Source organism: Chinchilla lanigera, unplaced genomic scaffold (assembly GCF_000276665.1).
Source record: "Chinchilla lanigera isolate Chin_1 unplaced genomic scaffold, ChiLan1.0 scaffold00001, whole genome shotgun sequence".
Taxonomy (NCBI): Eukaryota; Metazoa; Chordata; class Mammalia; order Rodentia; family Chinchillidae; genus Chinchilla; species Chinchilla lanigera.
In genome coordinates this window covers 38,091,162-38,115,181 of record NW_004955402.1, presented here as the reverse complement: position 1 = coordinate 38,115,181, position 24,020 = coordinate 38,091,162, and the positions used below count along the sequence as shown (strand labels likewise).

Below are 24,020 nucleotides of genomic sequence, written 5' to 3'. Positions count from 1 at the left end.
GAGGCTGGCGTGGGCAGTGTTGTTATGATCGTGCTGAGCATGACTCAACTTACCTGGTAAAATGGCTGGAATGATATTCTCTACCACGATAGTAAAGATCAAACACTATTTCCACTATTACAGCACAGATAATCAAATAAATACTTTGAGATAACTGTGGGCCAAATAAACAAATACTTTTAGATAACTGTGGGTGACCTAGTTAATGTCTCAAAATTTAATAATTTTGTCGCTTGATGGTTTTACCAATTCTGTGTGTTAGGGGATGAAGGTTAATAGTCTACTCACTTATGATAGTCTAATATCCACTCAAACACATTAGGTATTTCTATAAAGTACCAATATTATAACATTAGTGATCTAGTTTTTATTTAAAGATATTAATTAATAATTCTTGTAATCCATGATAAAACTGTGCAAGGCTCATTATGGATATCTTTGCTACTAGCTCCATTTCTTCCAAAATTCTGAAATGATATCTTTATTATACAGGCCACAGAAGTCTGTGGGTTACTCTTATGCATTTAATGAATTTTTTCAAGTAACTGCCTTAGAAACAATAGTCTTCCATGAATCACCTTCCTGAGTCCCTCTTCCCTTCATCTATTCTGAGAACTTTTGTACACAGGTCTTTGCCATGATGACATCACAGAGTTCTCTCATTCAGATTCATTTCTATCCTAGAAATAATCATGTACCATATCCACATTTCAGCATCAACCCTCAAGAGGTTCTTTGGGATTAAGCAGTGTTGCAAACTCCAGCACCCAGAAGACTATTTTAACCACACCCCTCACAATAGCATCCAAAAAAATGAAATGCTTAGGAATCACTCTAAAGAAGGAAGTTAAATATCTATGCAGTGAAAATTGCAGTATTCTGAAAAAAGAGATCAAAGAGGATTTCAGAAAATGGAAAAATATTCTTTGCTTATGGACAGGAAGAACCAACATTGTGAAAATGACCATATTTCCTGTTATATAGATTCAATGTAATCCTGGTAAAAACACCATTAGTATACTTCACAGATCTAGAAAAATTATCCTTAAAATTCATCTGGAACCGGAGGAGACCTAGAATAGCAAAAGCAAAGGGATCTTATCTTATTCAAAAGCTTTTGTACATCAAATGAAATCACCAATAGAGTGAAAAGAAAACTCACAAATTGAGAAAAAATATTAGCCCACAGTCCCTCAGACAAAGGACTCCTATCTGGAACATATAAAGAATTTTAAAAAATCAGGCCCCCAAAATTCAAAGATCCAGTCCAAAAATGGGCATCTAAGATGAATACATGCTTCTTAGGTGAAGAAATACAAATGACAAATAAATATATGAAATAATGTTCAACATCACGGTCATCTGAGAAATGCAAATTAAAACAACACTGATATACCCTCTCACCCCAGAAAGAATGGCTATCATCAAAAAGTCAACAAGTAACAAATGTTGGTTGTGCTGTGGAGAAAAGGGAACCCTTCTCTGCTGTTGGTGGGTGTGTAGAAGGGTACAGCTACTGTGGACATCAGTGTGGAGATTTCTCAAAAAACAAGGATTAGACAACCCATTTGACCCAACTGTTCCCCTTCTGGGTATTTTCCCAGAAGAAAATCATACCACAGCTATATAGATGCGCCCGTGTTTATAGCAATGCGATTTGTCATAGCTAAATCTTGGAAACAACCCAAATTCTTATCAACTGAGGAATGGATAAAAAAAGATGTGGTATTTTTATACAATGAAGTAATACTCAGCTATAAAGCAAGATAAACTTCAGGCTTTTATAGGAAAATGGATGCAACTAGAGACCATACTCATAAGGTAAATAATTCAGACCCACATGTGTAAACATCATATTGTCTCCCTAGGGTAAGAAACTGAAAGAGTAAATAAAATCAAAAAGGTACAATAGACATTGTGAGAGGGAAAAATTGCTAAAAAGGAAAGAACAACTGGGATGAGGGAAAGGGGAAAAGAAAGAAGGGAAAATATATATACATACACAAGATAGCCAAGATAATTGTACTACTGATTTCTATTGGTTATTATTTACTTAATTTTTTTGATCAATTTTGCATGCCTATAGTGGGTATTCTGAACAACTACTTTGAAGATAATAATATGCAATATAACAGCCATTGTTGATTTCCTATCATCTTGTTTTGAAATTCGGTATCATTTTTAATGTTCTTTTTACTTTTTATTCTTTTTCAAAGAAAAGCAACTAAACATTTAATTGTTTGATCAATCTTACATGTCTGTATTTGTTTACCTGAGTAACCAATTCAAAGATATCAATATATAATACAACAACCACTCTTAATTTCCTATCACCTTGTCTCTCATTCTGTATTGCTTGTATTGGTTTTCTGTTATTTTGTAAATGTATGTGTGTTTGTTAAGATGATTTCATTCTTTCATCTTTAAAGTAAAAAAAAAAAAGATTTAAAAAATGTGACCAGTGCTAAAACTATTTTGTGTCGGCTTTAACTTTTTCTGGTGGTTCCCAAATATGTTTAATCAGAAGAATCACCAGAAGAATGAATATAAACTAATACAAACAGACACTCATGCAGGTCTCTGATTTAATTCCTGGGTGAACATTCTTTGATGGCAACTAGAGACCATACTCATTACTTCTATCCCCTGATTCTATACCTTTGTGTAGTCCTTTCTGTCTGGTCTTAAGTTAATTCTAAGACTTGCTTCTAAGAAATAATTTCAAAAAATGAGATGGGTATCTTTAATTGTATTATATAATTGTACATAATTGTATTATGTAAGACTATGATTTTGTTTTGATAACAGACTATAAATTCTTTCCTTTTACAAAGCAAACTGCCAAATGGAGAAGACTATGTGACCGGAAGTAGAAGTGGTTTTTGATGAGGCAGCAAAAAACTGAAGCCTGTTGATGAGCACTTGAAATTAGAAGCAAATATTTCCCCAGTCAAATCAAAGACAAAACTTGGGCCAGACTAACACCTTGATGTGTGGCCTTGTAAGAAATCCTAAAGCACAGTATTTAATTAAATTATGGTCTGACTCCAGAAAATGGAAACTGAGAACACAAATATGTATTGTTCTAATTTATTAAATCTGTGGTTGTTTTGTCTCACACATAGATCCATGAAGATGATTCATGTGATCAAGCAGTGCCAGAAATCACTGCTTTAGTGGATAATGTGAGATCTATATATATTTTGGCATTTATTCCAATGTCACTGTTACAAATGCAAAGCTCTTAAGATGCTGAGAGCACACAAGAAGGTAAAAGACTTGCTAATGTAACAAATGCTCTAAAACTTAACAATGCTATGTGACTCCTTTGATGAATTAATTAAAATTGGAAGACTAAAATTCAAAAGGGAGTGTGATGTAATTTTAGATAAAGGGGCTGTTTTCTGAATTATGTATATCCATACATTTAAAACCAGGTCCCCATCAGCAACATCAATAAAATATCCTCATATTCTTTGGTTGAGAATGATCTCCATTCCTATCTATGAAGAGCCATGTCTATTGAGAAGGGCCTGATAACAATTTTACTTTTAGTTTTCATTTATTTTTTAGTTTTCAATACATGCATGTCTTATCTCTTCAAAAGGATGAAAACCTCCCTTTAGTTCAGGAGTCATATCTTTTATTACTTTTTTATTCCTCAACAAAATCTAATGAGAGTCTTCACATAATAGGTATTGAAACTCCAGTATTAAATGAAATTCTCTAGCCTATAAGCACACAAGTTTTACATTTATGGTAGCTAATGAAATTGTTAGTTTTCACAGGCTGTTGTAAGTGTGGGTAAAACTGAACTTTGGGAGAATTGTTCTCCCATCCTAGGTGAGCCACACTTATTCCTGGTTTTATTTATTTATCAGATGAAACAAAATATTTGCTTTCACTCTGATTTTATTTACATAAAAATTACTTATTTAAATATTGTAAATGACAGTTCTGGAATCAAGTAACTAAAGTTAAATGTTTGAGCATCAGGTTCTGACCGTGCTGAATTGTCAGTCTGACAATTTCTTAATATTTATGGGGAAGGCTAGCCTTTTAAAAAGGTAGCTTCAGAACTAAGATAACAAACATGAACAGATTATGCCATTAATCCTAAAAAGTGGCCTTAGGGACAGCACACAACTTCATTTAGATATGCAAATTTGAAAGACACTGAATCTGTTATTGACACCTTTTCTGCGAAGTCATTTATGTATAAGTCCTTATAAAGTTAATTAGCATATATTCAGATTGACAATTGGAGTAGTAGGCCCAAAAAATCATAAAACACAAAACTTGAACCATTTGTAGAAAAATGAATGTACCTTGAGACCATAATGTTAAGTGAAGTAATTCACAGCTTAATTTTAAGCTTGAATGTCACATGATTTCTTGTATATGAAAAACTCTATAGATAAAATATAAAATGAAAGACAGATACTGCAATAGGAAAAAAGAGAGAAAAAGTTTTTGTACTCTACCATGGACATTGTATCTAAAAGTACATCTTGATTTAGTATAATTAACATCTTGCCTTAGAGATTTCTACAACATACGCTGAATAAAAAATTGGCTTCTCACTACCTTTATATGCTTGTATATTTTTTTCTCTGTGTTCAAGTCTCTGTCTTTCTCCACCTTTTATCTTTCCTTTTTCTACCTTATTTTTGTCTTTTTTCTAACCAAAACTAGCCAAATAATGAGCTATTATATTCTATCACAGTTTGTAAAATCTGAGACCATTAAGTCAACTAGACACCTGCAAATCTGAATCATACGTGTAAAATATAACAGCACACATCAATCATTTTGACTACACTTATAAAAATAGTGTTGTAATTGCAGAAGCAAAGTGAGAGAAGGTATTCAATTTCTCCTGTCTCCATCTTTTCCGTCCTTTGCATTCTTCCTGTGATTCTACATAGATTCCCTTCCAAGTATCAGGTAGACTGCTAAGGACTGGGAAGACCAAGCTGTGTAACATGACTCTTACTGACAAGCTCAACCCAGTGAATGCTTTTAATCTTGAAAGAAATGATTATGATAAACCTTTACTAGAAGGTTTAGATATTCTGAGTACATGGAAAAGTGATAAAGAAGTGACGATGGCTGAATTTCCAACTTTGCAACTAGAGAAGTTGTGGAGGCTTATCAAAAACTGGGAGTAAGAAATTTAGATATTTTTTATTTCAATGTGTGACCATAATCTTGGACGGTCCTCTACCTGTTACAGGACATAATAATGCATTCTTTGGCCAGTTGTGATGGGAAATATAAAGGCAAATAAGATAAAAGAGGGGAGATAGGGGAAGACAAAGACGTGTCAATAAGACAGGCAAATGCAAACGTGTAATATGAAGTTGGATATGTGCATTTAAATCTTTTTTTTGTATGGTGATACAAATTATAGAGTTATAAGTGAGTATTATCTGTTGCATGGACTCTAGTAGAGACACTTCTCGAGAGAAGTAGCACAAGGAATTACATATTGCACATTCTGACAAGCAACACTTCAGGGACAAGTAGAAAGTTTATTTACAAATGACATGGTGGAGCTGTAGCTTGGGAAATGGGAAAAAGAGTAGTTTGTGGATTTTACAAAAGTCAAGAAAGGAGAGAGTTTTGAAGAAGAATTGGCCTAGAATAACAAATGACACAAAAAAGTAATAAGTAGTAGAGCCTTATCCATGAGACTGTACTCTATTTACAGAAATGTCTGAAATACCTAACTCCTTTCTCTAAGTTGGTCCCTAACTTGAAAAGTGTTGAAACTGCATTTATTTTATTTTTTAATTGATTTTTAATTTTAATTTTATTATTTTATTTTAAAGATAAAAGAAGGAAAACATTGTGAAAGGGAAAGAAACTGCTCAAAAGGGAAGAACAACTGGGAGGAGGCAAAAGAGAAAAGAAAGAAAGAAGGGAAAATATGTATAGAGTTATACACAGGATAGCTAAGATAGTTTTACTACTGATTTCTATTACTTTACTGCATTTATTTTAGATCAGTGTTCCACAACTTTTGTTGAAAGCTAAAATCACCTAGGAAGCTTTTTAAAAAAGAACATTCTCAGCTCCTATTTAGATGAATTAAATTAAAATTCAGTTGAGAACCACTGATTTAGGTCAAGATAACTAATAAAATTAGAGCAAAATATAGTGTAACAATTGAGTATGGTTCTCAGTTTTTAATCCTAGCTCTGCTGCTTCTTGATTACCTCATTTTGGATGAGGTATTTATTCCAGAAAGCCTGACTCCTTATATGAAAGTGAAATTATGAATATGTGATCACTTACTATACACGATTAAAATGCCAAACAGGATGTTAAGCATATAATAAATACTTAATGTATTTTGAACAAATTCCTCCTGAAAACATGAAATCTAATTCTTAGGTTATTAGTTTATGATCATAAAACTGAGAAACTGGAATTATCCAAATTTCCTCCTTTAGGTTCTTTTTAAAAAATCCTTTTGAGGTACCTACATTTACAAATTGATGGACTGGGTTCTATGCAAAGCACATTAGTAAAGCCTCTTTCTGGAATGGATTTCTAATTGGAATAATACCAGATTTGCTTCAGTGCCCATTGGGCATGAGGGAGTTTTCTCGGCACTTTACTATTATAACAATTCTATGAGAGACATTCTGTTTTCATCCTTATTTTGTAGGTAAGGAAGAGAGATTCAGGGAAATTAAATGGCTTCCTCCCATTGAGTTAAGAACGCAAGGAGCTTGCATTCTTAACTACGATTCTCTATGGCTATCCACTTGAAGGAATTAGGAAAACAAACAGAGACAATACATCTTGGAAGCACATCCTTTGCAGACATACCTGTGTCCTGCCAAACTGGGACAGAGCTCATATTTTCCTTTGACTGCCATTAAATGCTGAGTGTAGCAAATCTGGGCCCTCTGCCTAGTGGCCTGGTATTTTGAGTATTTTATCACCCTTTTCTCTGGAAGTAATTTGAATGAAAGAACCCAAACAAGAACGGAACAGAAATTCTCTGAAGGGTTCTTAGTTTTTACCCCCTGTTGAAGTGAACCAAAATATCTCAACTTGATAATCACGACTTTGTTCAAATAAACGAGGCAGGTTTTTAAAGGCAAAAAGTAATGTTGTTTGCTTTCATTATGAAAGAATGGAGTTTTATTAGTGAGACCTATTGAACAGACAACTCTAAAGCAGGTGGACATTTCTGATACAAGCAGCGACATTTTGGCACATAGACATACACTGCTTATATTAATCCGTATTTCTTGTTATGGGCCAGACTTCCAGTTTTTCCCTGAAAAGCAAATAAGCTTTCTTTCAGATTTGAAAACACATTCTACTATTCATATTGATTATTTGGAGATATTTATTTAAATAAAAGTGGAGAACTTAAGTGCAGAATATGACTTCTTTATCCTTTACCATACTTTTGTATATACATTTTTATGAGAACTTATTTTCACTTAGAAAATTTTTATTGTTTTTTCTTAAACATATTATCTATTGATTTATCATGTGCTTATAAATAACTTTTCATAATGACATAAGAGAAAAATATATCAAAAGCTACAAAAGTACCGGAACAGAACCAATGAAAATAGATCATAACTCTGACAGGGGAAATAAAAGAAAATTAGAATGAGCCAGGTTCAGTTTTAAAGGCCTGGCACCATGACAACTGGACATACAAGATTTCAGGGAGATTTTATATCTTCTTTTCCCATATTTGTCAGCTCAAATGGAAATTCTGTTTGCTATAGCACTAAGAGTAATTTCCTAGAGAAAACAAGTCTTCAATTTAAATTTCAATCACGTTTGGAATTTTCACATCTATTAATTTTGCAAAATTCAAAATGTAACTCATGTTGTGAGTGTGCCATCTGAAATTGCTATTTCCTTGCTTATCTCTGTATCACAGAATGACTGAATCACTCTGTTAATTTACAGTACTGCAATCCACCTCTTGTATGCAAAAAAAGAAGAAACAGGAGTGACTCTTACATGTTCCTAACCCAGTGGTTCAAGTTAATTAGACTATAATGTGCACATTTTGAGTTATACAATATTTTTCATAATAATTATATGCTATGGAGACATCTATTAAAAGCCTAAAGTGATCATTTAAATGCAAAATCTCTGATAGAACTCCATTATATTTTTCATACTAAATTAACATTACAGGCTTCTAATGGATGCTTTAATTAGGCATTGATGTTATCAGCAATATTTGGCAAAATAAAATCTGTCACTGTGAAATATGCATTATGTTCAATTTATGTCAGTCAATATTAAGTATTTTCTGAACCTTGCTATTTAACTAAGAAGCTAAAAAGCTAAGCGAGAAATTAAAAATCTCCAGACAAATTTCCTTCATATGCGCTCTACAAAAAAATATGTGGTTCTCAAGCAGCTTTTGTATTTTGCAAGTACCACACAACCAGCTTCATTTTACATTTATACTTAGGGACACTCCATGGGAAAGTTATCTTCATTCTCCATGGACTAAAAATCTTAAGGTCTATGCTATTAAAAAGACATACCTTTCACAAAGCAACTCGAATGAAAGTGGTATGTGTATTTGTATGCACCATTAAAGAGTGCCATGGTCTCTGGGGGTCAGAGTGGGATCAGAGATGCCACGACAGGAAGTAAAACACAAAAGGTGAGTGAACATGTGAGCATTCCAGGGTGAGGCAAGGCAATACTGGGAAAGAAAGCTGGGTGCTTACCAGTAATTTTACCATTGGCTTCCAAGGGAGGCTGCCAGCTCACAATGACAGCACGAGGCTTCCCTTCCCGAGTAATGACGGTCAAATCCTTGGGAGCCGAGGTCGGTGCTGTGAGAGGAGACAGAGACAAGGCCTTGTCATTGGTTCTGACAGAAAACAGACACTGATGGGACGTTTAATCATGGTGTCGATGTGCAGAGTCTACCACAAAGTATAGCATCTTTGCTTTGCCATTTATAATTTATTTCAAGGACTTGAACAAGTTATAAAAACTAATGACTTTCCATGAAGGTGAACTGATGTCCAAAGGAGTAATGACAGAGAGGGACTGGGGTAGGGATGGTGACTTTGATGACAAAAGTCTTCAAGACACAGAATTCGGCTACACCTGTAGTTTAGAAATGAAAATGTCATTAATTCTTTATTTTTTTTTTACAAGCAAGATAAGAATTAAAGCCCAGGTTGAAACATGTAGCCTAGGAAGCATATTAACATCTTCTAAATATAAAGGTAAAATGAGAAGTGAAATACAGGAATTAAAGAATCGATGAGTAGCTTCAACTTGGCATGAAATAAGATGAAATGAAACTCTGTTGGGATGAAATCAGCTCTGATTCAGTTCTGATTTCAGCTTGGGATGAAACTTCTGCATGCTGCACTTGATGAAGTTTTAACTACATTTTAAAAGTAGAAGCAAACCAGCTGACACAGTGCAGCATCTTTCAGGCCTTTTCCAGCTGGTTTTCTCATTCTCATGCTTGGAAAGTGAGTTTTTCTTCTCGGTAGCTAACAATACTCCAGTTCTATTAGCTACACCCTTTGTTACCCTTTGTTTGACATAGTCAGATTGAGAACATATCTACGCTGTGTGTTTTGGTTGCTGAAGAACTTCTTGGCACCAAATAGGAATTCTGTGCATTCTAAGATATAGAGAACTTGGTTTCTAAGTAATCACTTTGATAGGATATATAGGATAAAACCTGTACAGTATCTGTACTTTAGTTTTAGCAACTCTTTCTGAGTTCCAAGTATGAGCCAGAGGAGAGATCAGTTATTCCCATCTGTCATTCCATTGGATTTCTATTTCCCTGAACTTCAGAGTCCCTGCGATTCCAGGTTTTCTCAAATTACACCTAATTTTGACACACTGACATTCAAACTTTCAAATAAAGAAAAGAGGTAAAAGATATCAATGAAGAAAAGAATTACATGAGTAGAAAGAGGAAAAGAAATGCCACAAGGAAGAGGAGGAGGAAGGCTTATGTGAAATGTAACCAGTCATGATTAAAGAGTCTGTGATACCAAAAATCATATCAGAAACATTATTGAAAGAAAAGTAGCTTTGTTATAGCAAAATACCACAGGGCAATACTTGAGAAGAATTATTCCCATAAAAAGAGCTTGTTCAACAAATTTCTAGACCATAAATAGGAAGCTAAAATGTAGATTAGATTATGATAACAGGTATAAAAAGGAATTTTTAAAAGATGGAAGAAATTGAAAGATATGTATTTTTACCTAATCAAAAGAGCTTTTCCATTACCTGTAATAAAATTGAAATTGATATTTATTTAGAAAACAGACAAATGATAGTTTGATTGCTTCACATAATCTCTTTTAGTATTCAAAAAATTACTTTTCAACTTCTAATATTAAAATAATACATTCAAGAGTTGGTTGTTCAAAAAAATCAGTCTACACCTAACCTACTTCAAGTACTGTGTAAGACCTTTTTCTTAATTCCATGAAAATGTTGGTAAATGGAAATTTTAATATTCAAATTAATACTTAGATTATTTAGTATTATCATATTAGCTGTATTCTGTAGTATTTACAAAAGAATATGGCCTTAATAACTTCAGTGATTCCTAGCTTAGGGATCTGCTGCACAGCATGATGAGCACCGTTCCAAAGAATGCTCTGCTTGTTTGGAAATTGCCACAAGAACAAAATATTCAACATTCTTACTACAAATAATGGATAAGGAGGTGAGGTAATGGATATGTGAGTTTGAACTTACTAAGAACATCACACTGTAATCTAAATGTACACATTATTATTTGTCAATTAAAGACAAATCAGTAAATATAAGTTAAAAAAATTTTATTGAGTACCCGTTATCTCTGAATTAAGTATAAATAATCAAATACCAGACCATCTATTTATGGTTTATTTATTTAGAATTTATGCTTTCTGTTTTGGCCTCATTTTCACTTGCTGACCCGTGAACACTGTGTTCCAGTCACAGATTTTCACAAGCGTCTCTTGAATGTAATTCTTTTCTTCTTTCTTCTCTCTTTCCACCTTGTTGCCTTTCTCCCTTTCTTTCTTCTCTCCCACTCTCCCTTCCTCCCTTCCTTCCTCCCTCGCTTCCTCCCTCCCTCCCATCCTCATTGCATCGTACTAGGGATGAACCCCAGGTCACACATTCTAAGTGAGATCTATCTATCTATCTATCTATCTATCTATCTATCTATCTATCTATTGATTGATCTATCATCTAGCTATTTTTGCTAAATTGTCCAGGCTAACCTGGCACTTGCTACTCTCCTGCCTTGGTATCCTAAGTAGCTGGGATTATAGGCATGTGCTGCTGCCACTACTGGTGAACGTATCATCATCTTAACGTCTACTCGGTTATTTTTCACATTCTCTCCCCTCCCTCTGGAAGTCCTTGCAGTAGTACCTGATGATCCACCGAGGGCATAGCTAAGCATCCTTCCTTTATATCTCCATATAGAATTTATACCTTGTGTGCTTGCTTTGATTTCAACTCATCCAAAGTTTTGTTTTGGGATGTCCCATGTTTCTTCAGGACCTTTTTAAAATGTTCTTCTCAATTGGGTTATTATTCTTTAAAAAATATCACCTCTTTCCTTTGCCTGTCTCACAGCCTGACAGTGACAAACGAAGGTCGTTACACACCCATGATTAACACTATGGCCCACTAAATCAAGCACTGCTTTCTGATATTTCTCAAACAATTTTCCCCACATTTAAAATTTTGCTATGTGCATGAATGGACGGGAATAATTGAGATTGAGAATCCTTTAGCAATGGGAACCATAGGCATTTGTTACTTGGACTGCTCGGCATCCCATCTGCTTTCTTTCCTTTTAGAGAAGCACTTTGCTTTTTTGTTTGCAGACTGAACTCTTATACATGTCAAGAGCTTGGTAGCAACATCAATCATGAAATTTAGGGTGTTCACCCCACTCTTTTTGAAGCTTGTGTGATCCCTTCTTAAGCCATTAAGATTCCATCTACCTTCTGAGAACTTGACCATGTATACAAGCGAGGGAGACATATAGAATCAAACCACTGTGATGCCAGCATCTTACAAGGGTGGTCAAATAGAACGCTGGTATCTCTAAAGTTTGGCTCCTGTCCATTTCCAATGTTTGATTATTTCAGATATCCTTGCAGTTATTTTATTTCACTTAAATTAATCAGAATAAAATAAAATAGTCACCATCTGGGCAGAATGAAATATTTCACATCAAGGATTTGCCAGCCACTCTCATCTTCATCATGAGCCATTTCAGCACCTAAAAATGTAGCCCCACAGTCCTGATGTGTTTACAGAGTTAGAAGCAAACCTAGAGTTACTTCATTCGCTTCATTTTCTTCTGAGTTCTAAATCTGCAGACATGTGGGAATCACTTCTTGCTTCTCATCATCATCGAGGGATCTCATCCACATGATATTTACACCTTTATCCAGATCATTATCTGATTTGACAATTGCCCTTTCTACTAAACACATTTCTTAAAGTGAATTATCTTTTTGTCAGCAATGTGTCTCACTGCTGGTGTCCATACAGGCTAGGAAGTTAATTAGAACTCAATAGGGTGCATTTAACAAGACAGATGTTGATGTGCATTTATGTTTATGAAAGAAAAAAATGAATGAATTTGGTTGCTTTAAGGTAAAATTACTACCTTTTCACTAAAGGAAGATCATATTTTTCTTACTAGTTTACATTTTACTCCATTGTTGTCTTTTTAAGTAGAAAGAGACAAGTTCTTTAATGTCTTCCATAGTATGTACTTCCTTCTTTTTTTTTTTTTCTAAGAGACCATGCATATTGGCCTAAAAGGCAGAATTCTAAGAGGAATAGTTCGTGTATGTATAATGCAAAGTAGAAAAGGAGGATGCTAAAATTAAATTAGATGTTAAAATTAAATTAGAATAACTAGAAAAAAACTTCTCATAGAAAAAAGAAACTACAAAAATGTAAATATACTCATAGTAGAAATCTAAAAGTCAGCAGGTTGAGATAAAAATTAGAACTGGAATTCCAATTTTTTGTGTGTGTGACCCAGGACTTCATACATGCCAGGCAACACTCTACCACAAGCTATATCTCTACCTCCCCAACAATTTGGAAGAATATCAAAGAAGCCAGCAATTTAGAAATAATCAATTTCTAGTCGAAAAAGAAATTCACTTTACTCAGAGAAGGGCTTTACTGGCATATTATTTAATTTTAGTTTTGTAGTGTGGCTTTCTCACAAAAGATGATATAACGTAAAAATAAATATGTGTTAAAAAGAATACATTAAAACGTATTCTTTAGATGTTAGATTTGTGTGAATTGCCAAATAGGCTGCATCCCTGTTAGTATTTTAAACTTTATGATTGTGAGTCATGATAAACGTGACTGTTACAACTACAGGGGATTCTATTATTCTTGGTTCAAACTATTTTGAATTGCGCGAAGGTTTTCCATTTTGTTGCTCCATTTCTGAGTAGTGAACAAAACCACTTGGAAACTTCTTCCTATATTCAGCCATGGTTACTTAGGACTACTATCCATGAAACTACAGTTACAATGCAAAGTTTTATTTTATATCTAATTTTTTTCAGGTTAGCAAATACTTACATGATTATGGTCAAAGATGGCTTTGGACAGAGTTCAACAGATGGATTTCTGTTCTTTACTTAAATGTATTGGAAAGAAGATTTAGTTAGAGATTCCCTAAATTAACACCTTTAAGAAGCCACGTGTTACTCTTGCAGCCACATGATTTAATCCATTGGAGACTCATTCCCTCCTTTTCTGGAGTAACAAGAAACCTATTAACTATAAAACTGCAGTGAACTTATAAATGGTAAAATACTTTATATACAATAAAGGTGTAATTGAGAAACCACAGTGCACATATATTTCAACTTTTTGACCTTCATGAAAAGTCAAAAGTAGACACTTTGAGATCAGCCTTTCTTTACATACCTGCTTCATATGTGGTGGCATGTGCAGTCATGCTCCACGTGCTGGACCTTCTGTTTTTTGTTACCATGACTGAGAACTCATACATTGTGTTTGGTTTGAGGCCTGTAGCTGTGTAGCTGAGGGAAGTTGTGTCTTCTGACTATACAAGTGGGAATTAAGCAAAGAAATAAAGAAAGTGAACTCTATCAACTTGATAAATCAAGGCATGTAAACAGAATATAAAAGAAGACAGCAAAAGCCAAGTCTATTTCAAAGTAGCAGAAAAACTAGGACAAGGACTGATACTATGTCTTTTCTGTCAACCAGCTTATGTGGGCCAATTATACATCTAAACTATGATAGATAAAATCAGGTATTATGTTATTGAAAGGTATGGCAGCTGATACATTTTCTAATTGAAGCAATAAGCACGGCATAGGACAAATAATACTCCCTTCGGTCAGCTCCACCTTTGGAAGGTGTCTGTCCTGACTTGGATTTAAATTTATTTGTGATAAAAATCTAGGTTAATATCTGACATTTCCCATAGACCATTATTATTTTCCCCTGGTAACAAACATAATTTATTAGAGTTTATTGTTTAGCATGTTTTAAGAAAAGATTTTAAGGTACAATCTTTTGGTGCTTCCAGTATCTATTTAGCTTTTAAGAAAATGAAATAAAAGAGATTTTGTGTGATGCTTTTCTTTCTTTTGCCCACTTCATATTAAAGAAACATGTAAGTATGGTACCTGGAGCAATTTATCAGGAAAGAGGAAAAAATTGGATGAATATTAAGGACTACATGACAGCGCAAAGGGGTATAGTACTGAAGTCTTCTGAATCCATTTGTTTGCCTTTTTAACAAGAAGTTATTTGAGCAGAACATGAATTAAATGAGTTATATCTTTATTACATTTTAAAAACATTCAAAATGATAATGAAGAAAAAAACTAGATTAGTTCCTTAAATTAAAACATGTTTTATAAATGACTAGGCAAATTCAACACTATTTTTTACCTCTTATAAGTATGTACTTGTGGTTGATATTTAGATCTTGGTCTTTTTCCAAACTTATTTCCTTGTGCATCTATATTTATTAAATTTTTATATATCTATGCCTAGAAAGTCTAGGATGGCTTTTTTTCCTCCTTAGATAGATATCTTATCTATCTCTCCCTTACTACTGTAGTATGGTAAATCTTTTTTATCCTCTTGTGTATCTCTTAGGCTGTAGTTATGAAAATCCTATATTTTTTTACAACACCAAATAGATATTTAACTGCACTAATAACATTTTGATGATGTGCCTATCCATTCTACCGAAATGATGACCTCAGAAATATTTATCAGAAGTTCTACTTAAGTATAGCTATGAAATGTATCATAAATAAATGTAAGGTATTTTGTATGATCAGGAAGATGGAATTCCATCAAATGAAACCCAAACTGGGCAGCTAGTTTATGACATGCTGATGTGTAACTTTCAGTACTGCCTTGATTCATGATCATTTTTAACACCTCTGAATACTACCAATGGAAATAGGAGGGAGGAATAGGGCAACGAGAAATATGTTTCATGGGAGGGAAGAAACTTTAAAATCAGTCTCTGTGTGCACCACTGGGATTTAGGATGCCACTAAGTGATCTAATCTTTATTTATGGTCCAGAATATGACATTAGCATTTAAAAATACCATGAACTTACTTTCTGTGGAAATATGTAGAGGGCTACTGGTTATCTTAAGTCATTAAGCCTAGGAATGTTGTGGGAAATTATGGCCAGTTATTTTTGAGAACAGGATACCCAGGCGGTGTCTCTCTGAGCTGTAGTCCCCTCATCTATACAGTGGAGATAACCACAGAATGGATCTCATAGCATTAAAGCGTGACATTAAATAAAAGATAATGCCTGGCCTGGTGTAGGTCTTAACAGTAGCAATGATATTTCATGCAGTGTCTCACATTGTATGTTATTTTAGGCATGTGTTAAATTCCCATTTGCATTGCACCTTGAGGAATGAGATTGAGTCATACAAAACTACATTTTATAACATTCATGGTATACCTAATAAGGACTAGTCAACTGTCAATGAATCCATTTTGAATGGAAATTCATGTAAAACTGCATATGATTAAACACTTTGATAGAAAAGAAATGATGGAAAATCTTTTCATTTTATCAGTAAAACCAAAAGGGAGTTTTGGACAATCAGGATGAAGACTTAATTTGGGGATAAACAATGCATAAGGGACTTTTGTAGGGAGGGCTCTACATGATCCTATCAGGTCAACTGAGTGTAGCTTTATTCAGTGGGTTAGTTACACCTCTCCCTACATCTTCCTCAAGGAATACGCACACACATATATAAACACTCTTCTCTATGAAGAATGCTATTTATTCTTTTTGTAATAATTATGAATATCTGTATCACATAGATTAAAAAATGAGACTAAGTGAACTGATATAACAAGATACAGTGAAGTCAGTTCTTGAGCCCAGATCATTTGATTACATGTATTTCTAAAATTTTTTGCATGCCTTACTTATTTTATAATGCTAACATGGGAAAAGTGATTAAGTAATAGATAAGACAGTGGCTTGAAAAGTAGGAACCAAAGAATCTATTACCTTACTTATAAAATGTATATATTTCTCGTATACAGCATATATTCATTAGTCCTTCCTACCCCATTTTATCTGACTCTAAACCTCCTCATCTCAGATATGGATGTAGAATGGTGTGTGTGTGTGTGTGTGTGTGTGTGTGTGTGTGTGTGTGTGAAAGAGAATGAGGTATTAGAAATCAAAAGCCTTACGTCAGGGAAGATGATGGGAAAAGAAACAAAGTCTTTTTGGGTTGCATCTCTCTTCACAGTCACTCTTTGGGAAACACAATAATTCTGTGTCTGCTGCACTGACTTATTCAATGAAATCATTTGCCTCAAGAAATTTTGGAGCTCAAACCGTTTTGCAGAAAACAATCATTGTCCTTTGGAATGTTTCATATTCTGGCAAAGAAGCCATCACTGTTCTATGAAATGAATGTACCACAAAGTGCTAGCAATTATGAATATAAAAATTTTAAAATGGGAATAATAGTCTTTTAAAAGTAAGCTTGAAATTGAGTAATCTCTATATAGAGAGATATTTTTAATACTCTCATATGTTTTCTTGGTTGTCTTTCCTGATAATCTTATCTTTATTTATGGGTGTGCTAAGTCTTAAAATCTTATACTCTAAGGAGATAGATGGGGTACTTACAGTGTATTTTATATCAGTGATAATATTTGGACTTGCCTGGAGAGATTTTCAATGTCTAGCAGAGCAGCAGTACCAAAGAAAACTGTTTCTTAAATGATTTCAGCTAAAAATTGATTTATGATGAAATGCGTGTTTTCTGCCATTTAAAGGTTGAAAGACTGTAGAAGTGGATCTACCATGACTACAGAAAGAAAGAGGCAAACATACAGAATTATTGGTGGGATTTGCTACTGTCTTTAGGGTTGGAGTCAGAAATTCTCCGGGGATACTTTCATCCTCCACCACATCACTACCAGATTGAGGCTGGATTAAGGGAGACAGTTGTTCAGTAAAAGGGACATTACACGGAGGACACAAATTCTTGCTGAGAGTTAGCACAGCATAAAAGCAGAGATAAAAACAGACATGGAAAATCTGGAGGGCCAGGATTGAGCTCTTTGATTCCTTGGTTGTACTGTGACATATATGCTTTGTTGTTAAACCTTTCTTTTCTTCCTAAATCTTCAGTTTGGGAATCATTTGATTCATAAATCTTATATATTTTTCCAGATATTAAATCACTTGTATAACTTAGGAATTCATATCTATGGAATAAATGCATATTTCATTCCAAATTTATGCTAGGTAAGAAATCTAAAATGTGTTTTTTGATTTAAAAAACAAAAGAACAACCCATCTCTTGATCCTGAAGCAGAACAGATACATATACTTAGCGCTAAATTATTTTATAATCACATGTGTATTGCCCGTACATATCGGTGTATCAAGCTTAGGAAGTAACAGGATAGTCTCCACTGTTTCTGACTTTGTTACAGAGTTGCCAATGTTGACTGGTAGAAATTTGCAAAGGGTCATGACAGAGCTCAAATACATCCCTAAAGAGCTCCTACAGGGGTTTTCAGATGACTCACTGATGGGACAAGGACCTGGGCTCTTTTTCATATTAGTTCTAGAGAAATTTCTTTCCTACAGGAGGGAGTTTTCAAGACAAAATGTGGACATCAGTGGAGGGGTGGTGAGGTATGGCACAAGTGTTGTTTTTCTTTTAGGCCAAAAGACGTTAATGTCTGAGTTACTCTTCCTACACTAAAACCTCAGTATTCAGGTTTAATGGCAGTGTTGGCACTTTGCAAGAAATGAATAGGTTTTGTGTTATAGTTTGGGTACCTGTCCCTAAGAGGCTCACCATTCTTGGTATAGAGAGCTTTCTAAAAATGATATAAAAATATCTTCATGGTATCTACTCTTAGTTATATTCACCGGAAGATGAGTCTCTCTGATATTACTGAGAATACCTTTGGTGCCAGTGTACACCCAAAATGAAAAGAAAAATACCAAAATCCATGCAGAAGATATTCTTGGAGATCTGCTGTACTCAGAAAAGGAAAATGACACTCCCCCATATAAAATCAAATGGCCAGTACATCTCTAATGTGTAATGGGATTTGTGTCTCCATGTTTTTCTGCCTCATCCTAAATTTGTTTCTTAAGAACAAATTACTCCACACTAATTTTAGATGCTGAGTTACTGAAGAGCCTTGTTTCCCCACATAAAGTCTCTTCAGCAAACTGACTCATGAGAACCCAGAAAGTACTTAAAACTACATATCAGAAAAGTGACACTTCATTTTATATTTCACGCAACCAAGCGAGAGCAACTTCACCTTATACTTGGCACTGGCAGAAAAGCTGGTCCTCCACCGGACGGTATACAGCCGTACTTCGGATGCTTTTTGGTTCTTAGGGACAGAGTTGTCTGCCCAGCTGACCCTCACAGCCTCGTGGGTAAGAGCCACAGCTTGCACACCTACTGGTGGGAGCATGGGGGTGGAGATATCTGGGACGGAGGTGGGGAAATCATCAAGCAAAGGGTAATAGTCAACTGGGTCAGTGGGATCTGGGTTAAAAACCCATAAAATGAAACAAACACATAAGTACATAAATAAAAGCATTAAAAATAAATATCAGTGGTAACACATCACAATGAGTTAAATGCATGGCAATAATGATGAAAGGGAACATGAGAAGAACAGAAAAAAATGCAGTTAATTTAATGAGAAAACACATCAGCAACAGTATTCTTATATCACAAAAAAAAAACAGTGTTTCTATACTCATTTCCTTATTTTTTCATCAATTTGGTTATCAGTTCTGGTCATACATTACTAAAGTCCATATTTGTTGAAATGTTGTACCTTGCTACTTAAAAGATATAGTATAACATTTATCAATTTTATCACTATTTAGATGACTTGAAGTAGCAAATTAAAATGATGCTTCTGGGTTATTTCCTCCTGCAAAGGAAATAAACATTTGTGGAATACCTGGGGTTTTTTTTTCCTTCTACAATTTGATAATTAGGTTTCTCTAATGCTTTCATTATTGTTTCTGTCATGTCTAAATAAAAGTTATTTAGGCAAAACAGTAAACAACAAAGCACCTTGACATCCTAACAAGCTTGTGTATAGTTGTAAGTGCATAAAAAGAGAGTGACCAAGTTCATGTGTTCACACAGGTCAATTGATGCTTGGTAATTATGGTTCAGGTAGCAAAAGGTTCACCAGGTTGCACTGCTTTATGAGAGGTGTATTAGTGTCATGTTGCCCACATGCTCAGAGTAACTAGATCTGTTCTTAATGTTGGTAGGCATTACTATATTCTATACTCCTTGTTCTAAAATTTTCAGTTCATTGGAACCCTTTACTTATTGGATGGGGAGACAAAATTATTTACCTATAGATTGATGAGCTCTGAACTGAGGTAGAGACATGCTTTGATCCATAACATGACAGAGATCTAGAGGAGGCTGCACGTGTTTTTACAAAGTTCTCCAATTTAAAAACAAACCTGGAACTTATTTTCACTAAGAGAGATGCTGAGATTTTGTGGAAATGGTAATAGTCCAATAGGGGCATTTTAATTTTTACTTAATAGATTCACATTTTAAAAATTAATCTTTGTATTATGTAATATGTATTTTCACTAGCAAAAAATACGAGCTGTAATTGTCCAGCTCTCAGCGGGGCATACGATGCTGTTTTGGGAGGTGAGGCTGGTTAAAGTGGAACGTTTGCAGTAGCATACAAAATGTTTTCTTTCCCTTAAACAACTTCATTCAAAGCTGAGCCCCTGCTGGCCACTTTTGATGATTACTACCCTTCGTCCACTGCATTTCAAATCTTTGTATCGGTATTCATCACTCTGTTTTCCATTAATTATTTAGTGTGTTACTGGCTTACTGGTCTGTAGTCTTTGGAGCAAAATAAAAGACTGAAAAGAAAAGTAAACCACAATAAGGCAGAGAGAGAGAGAGCGAGAGAGAGAGAGAACACATAAGTGAGAAAGAGTGAGTGGTATTTAAATTTGATGCCAGCCTGGGCTCTCTGCTCCCCTTGCTGTCTCTCTTTATTAAGGGCTCCTATAACCCCAAATGGATTTATGAGGTGATGATGAGGGGGCAGAAGACATTGTGGTCTCCACAGGGATCCAGATCGTTCATCAGGCCTGTGTAGCGGCGAACAATATTTTTGCCAAACTAAAGCAGGTGCTGCTTCTCTTTGTTATTCTTAGCTGATTTTATAAGAAGAATTTTGTACCCACATGTGGTGGAGAGTGTTTTAATTTATAAACTCATTTATTTACTTACTTATATTACAAATTACCCTATTTGTTGTATCTTTGCTTAATCTAGTTTTGGTGGTAAACGTATATTAACTTTGTATTTCCTAGGTAAGGTTTTGACATGTAGTGATTCTCCTTCACGAAATGGTAACGGTCAATTCTGTTATTTCTAATTTTAGAATAGTATAATATTCTTGACTATTGTCATTGGGTTTCTTAGCATAAACTCCAGAAGGCTTCACCTAAATTTCAAGCAATATGATCAGTATTTACCAGTATCTAGAAAATCCAGAAACTTCTATCTTTCGCCAAGTGTCTCCCTGCTACTGTAGGGGACAATGTTTTTCAGTTGTGGCTTTTTTTTCTACTCCCCACTTCCTGTAGAATAGGGATATCTAGAAGAGTAATTGCTGGTTATATGGACTATTTAAGTTAATTAAAAAGAAATTAAAATTTTTAAATTCCTTCTTATTTTCACTAGTCAGTGTCACATGTCCAATGGCTACATAAGCCCCATGCCTCCCATACTGTATAAAGCCAATTTCTAATGGAGAAGAATAACCAAGTGCCTTGCGAGCATTATCGTGAATACATATGACACATATTGCAAAGGTCTTGTATGCTCTGATCAGAAACTTGAATAATTAATTTAAAACATTTTTTTGCTGCTAAACCACCCTTTTCCAGAATTTGTTCTTCTTCCTATTTGCTGCTTTGTATGTCACTGGTTTTCAGTGGCTACATTCAAAAAAGCAATTACACAAAGGTATAGCCTAAAACATTTTGTTAAGAAAAACACTTTACTCAATTCTACTAGATGTTCTAGTAAAAGATCATGAATTTACTGGGATTACATTTATCTTCAAAATGAACTTTAAAATTTGTAGCATAGTTTTATACCTGGATTATACTTCACTTGAACATTGATAAAGCAGGTGCGTATAAACAAAGTCAAAGAATATACTTCATTGTTTCCCCAATTTTTATGGAAAAAATCAAACAAAATTTCATAGCAAAATAATAGGAGAATTAACAGTAGTTAGTACATTGCATATTGTTATCTTCAAACTAGTTACTCAGAGTATAAGATATGGGCTTAAAAATTTCTCCAAACTATATTAGCACAAACTTTTCTTTTCACTGAACTAAGAGAAACTAGCAGTACAACTATCTTGTATTTATTTTTCCTTTTTCCTTCCTTCCTTTCCTCTTTCCTTCAACCTAGTTGTTCTTTTGATTTTAAGTTTCTTCCCATTTCACAATGTCAACTGTACATTTTGGTACAAAATTTGCCCTTTCAATTTCTCACACCAGGGAGATAATAAGATATTTACACATGTGAGTCTGATTTACTTCACTTATGAGCACAATTTGTAATAGCTAAATCTTGGAAACAACCCAAATGCCCATCAACTAAGGGATAGAAAAGAAAGCTGTGGTCTTTCTATATAATGGAGTACTACTCAGCCCTAAAGAAGGATAAACTTGAGACATTTATAGGTAAATGGATGCAACTTGAGACCACACTGCTAAGAGTTTCCCCAATTTCTTATGTGTCATTTTCCTTTCTCAGTGCTTGCATGTCTTGTTCTTGCAAAAACAGGAAATAACAGGCTTTAAAGCAAGAACAAAACCCATGCTGGCTTTTGGCCAGGCAGAACTTTCAGCAGCTCAAATTTCCCTTCTGAGGTGAGGCCCTAGAACTCACCAGATCTATAAGCATGTGTGTGTAGAAAGCTCCAGAGCTTGATGCTTTCTTGAGTGTGATGCTTTTATTGCTTCTGACACATTTTGTATTTACTTGATGCTGACTTTCCCCAAGACTGCTCATGGAAATACTTTGCAGAAGCTCAAAGTCAGAGTATGTCTTTTACATGGCACTCTGACATATTTATTGATAGAGTTTCTCCCCAAACCTTAACCTTTGATTTCATTTATTTGTCCTCTGTTCTCCATGATGTGTGGAAACATAATACAGCAGTTCTTCCACTTCCGGAAAGTCTATTCTTTTGCTTTGGAGAAGGCTGGCTTCAAACATTCCTTTCCAATCCATTGCTGGCTTTGCTTCAGTAAGAAAACTCCTCATACAATTTCCAAGTTCAGTATGATTGTGTTTCTTAGATCAATTATGATTAGAATCATATCATGAAAAATTGTCTTCTAGATCAGTGGTGTGGTTGAGAATTAAAGAATGGCAAAAAAAAAGTACAGAGGAAAAAACTTGGTAATCCCTCAAATGGTACTTTCTGGGCAACTTAGCATCAGTTAATTTGAATTTTATAGTGTTACTCCTACTACTCTCTGTTGGAAAACTCACTTTAGTAGGTCACCACTATCAGCCTTGCTTGTGGGCTTTGATTTTGGATTTTTTTTAAAAAAAGAGCTTTGATAGTCAGACCTCAGTAACATCTTATGTGGCCTGATCAGAGCTGAAAGTCACCGCACCAACAAACAGCCCCTCAGCATCTTTACCATAGGCAGGAAAAAGATGCCTTATTAAATAAAAACAATGATGAATGCTGGTATAGTCAAATTGACCTGCTGTCTCCTGAAGACTCTTGCCTCCTGCGGAGCAAGGGACCTAGAAGAAGTGGAAATCCTAGAAACTTGCCAATCATGTTACCTCCTAGCTTCCATCCTAGGCTGCAAATGTCCACATCCTCCTAATTCTGAAGGTGACACATTTGCTAGTGAATCTTCTCTGGGAAATCCTTCTTATTTAGTCTTTCTGGGAAGTGAGAAGGCCTTCTGATGGCATCATGAAAGATACTATCATCTCCCAAGTAAATAAATATATCGACACATACTCCCAAATTTTGCATATTTTTTTTTTGGAGCAGATCTTATTCCATAAAACCAATGGCCAAATTCAAAGAGACACAAATAACAACTTTGTCTTACAAGAAAATCTGGGTGAAATCAAGGTAGTGATTGTGAGTTCAAGGTAATGATTGTGAATTTTCAGTTCTAGATAGTTCCAGTGCATAACAATTGCTAATTCATATGATAACTGCACTCTTAAAGCAGTTTATGAAAGGAGCTTGTGGGTTTGGGAAAACAAAATCTCTGAAGTTTCCATGAACATGACAGTGGCAGAAACTAAAAGATCTCACCATTTATTTTCCAACTAGTTATGCCTACTCATCTGGACCTTTTTTATTAGTATATGTTTGTGACACATCGTGGAT

General features: G+C 34.6%; 1 protein-coding gene across 3 annotated transcripts in view; it reads right to left on the bottom strand.

Moving 5' to 3' along the window:
- Window positions 1–24,020, bottom strand: part of Dcc (DCC netrin 1 receptor) — a 1,095,765-nt gene that overhangs the window by 103,695 nt on the left and 968,050 nt on the right. For all 3 annotated transcript variants that reach the window (XM_005372942.2, XM_005372943.2, XM_005372944.2), the window contains exons 17-19: window positions 18,876–19,108; window positions 13,969–14,107; window positions 8,733–8,840 (exon numbers count right to left, since the gene is read on the bottom strand). In XM_005372942.2, the coding sequence (XP_005372999.1) occupies window positions 8,733–8,840; window positions 13,969–14,107; window positions 18,876–19,108 (480 nt within the window). The remainder of the gene's footprint in view (window positions 1–8,732; window positions 8,841–13,968; window positions 14,108–18,875; window positions 19,109–24,020) is intronic.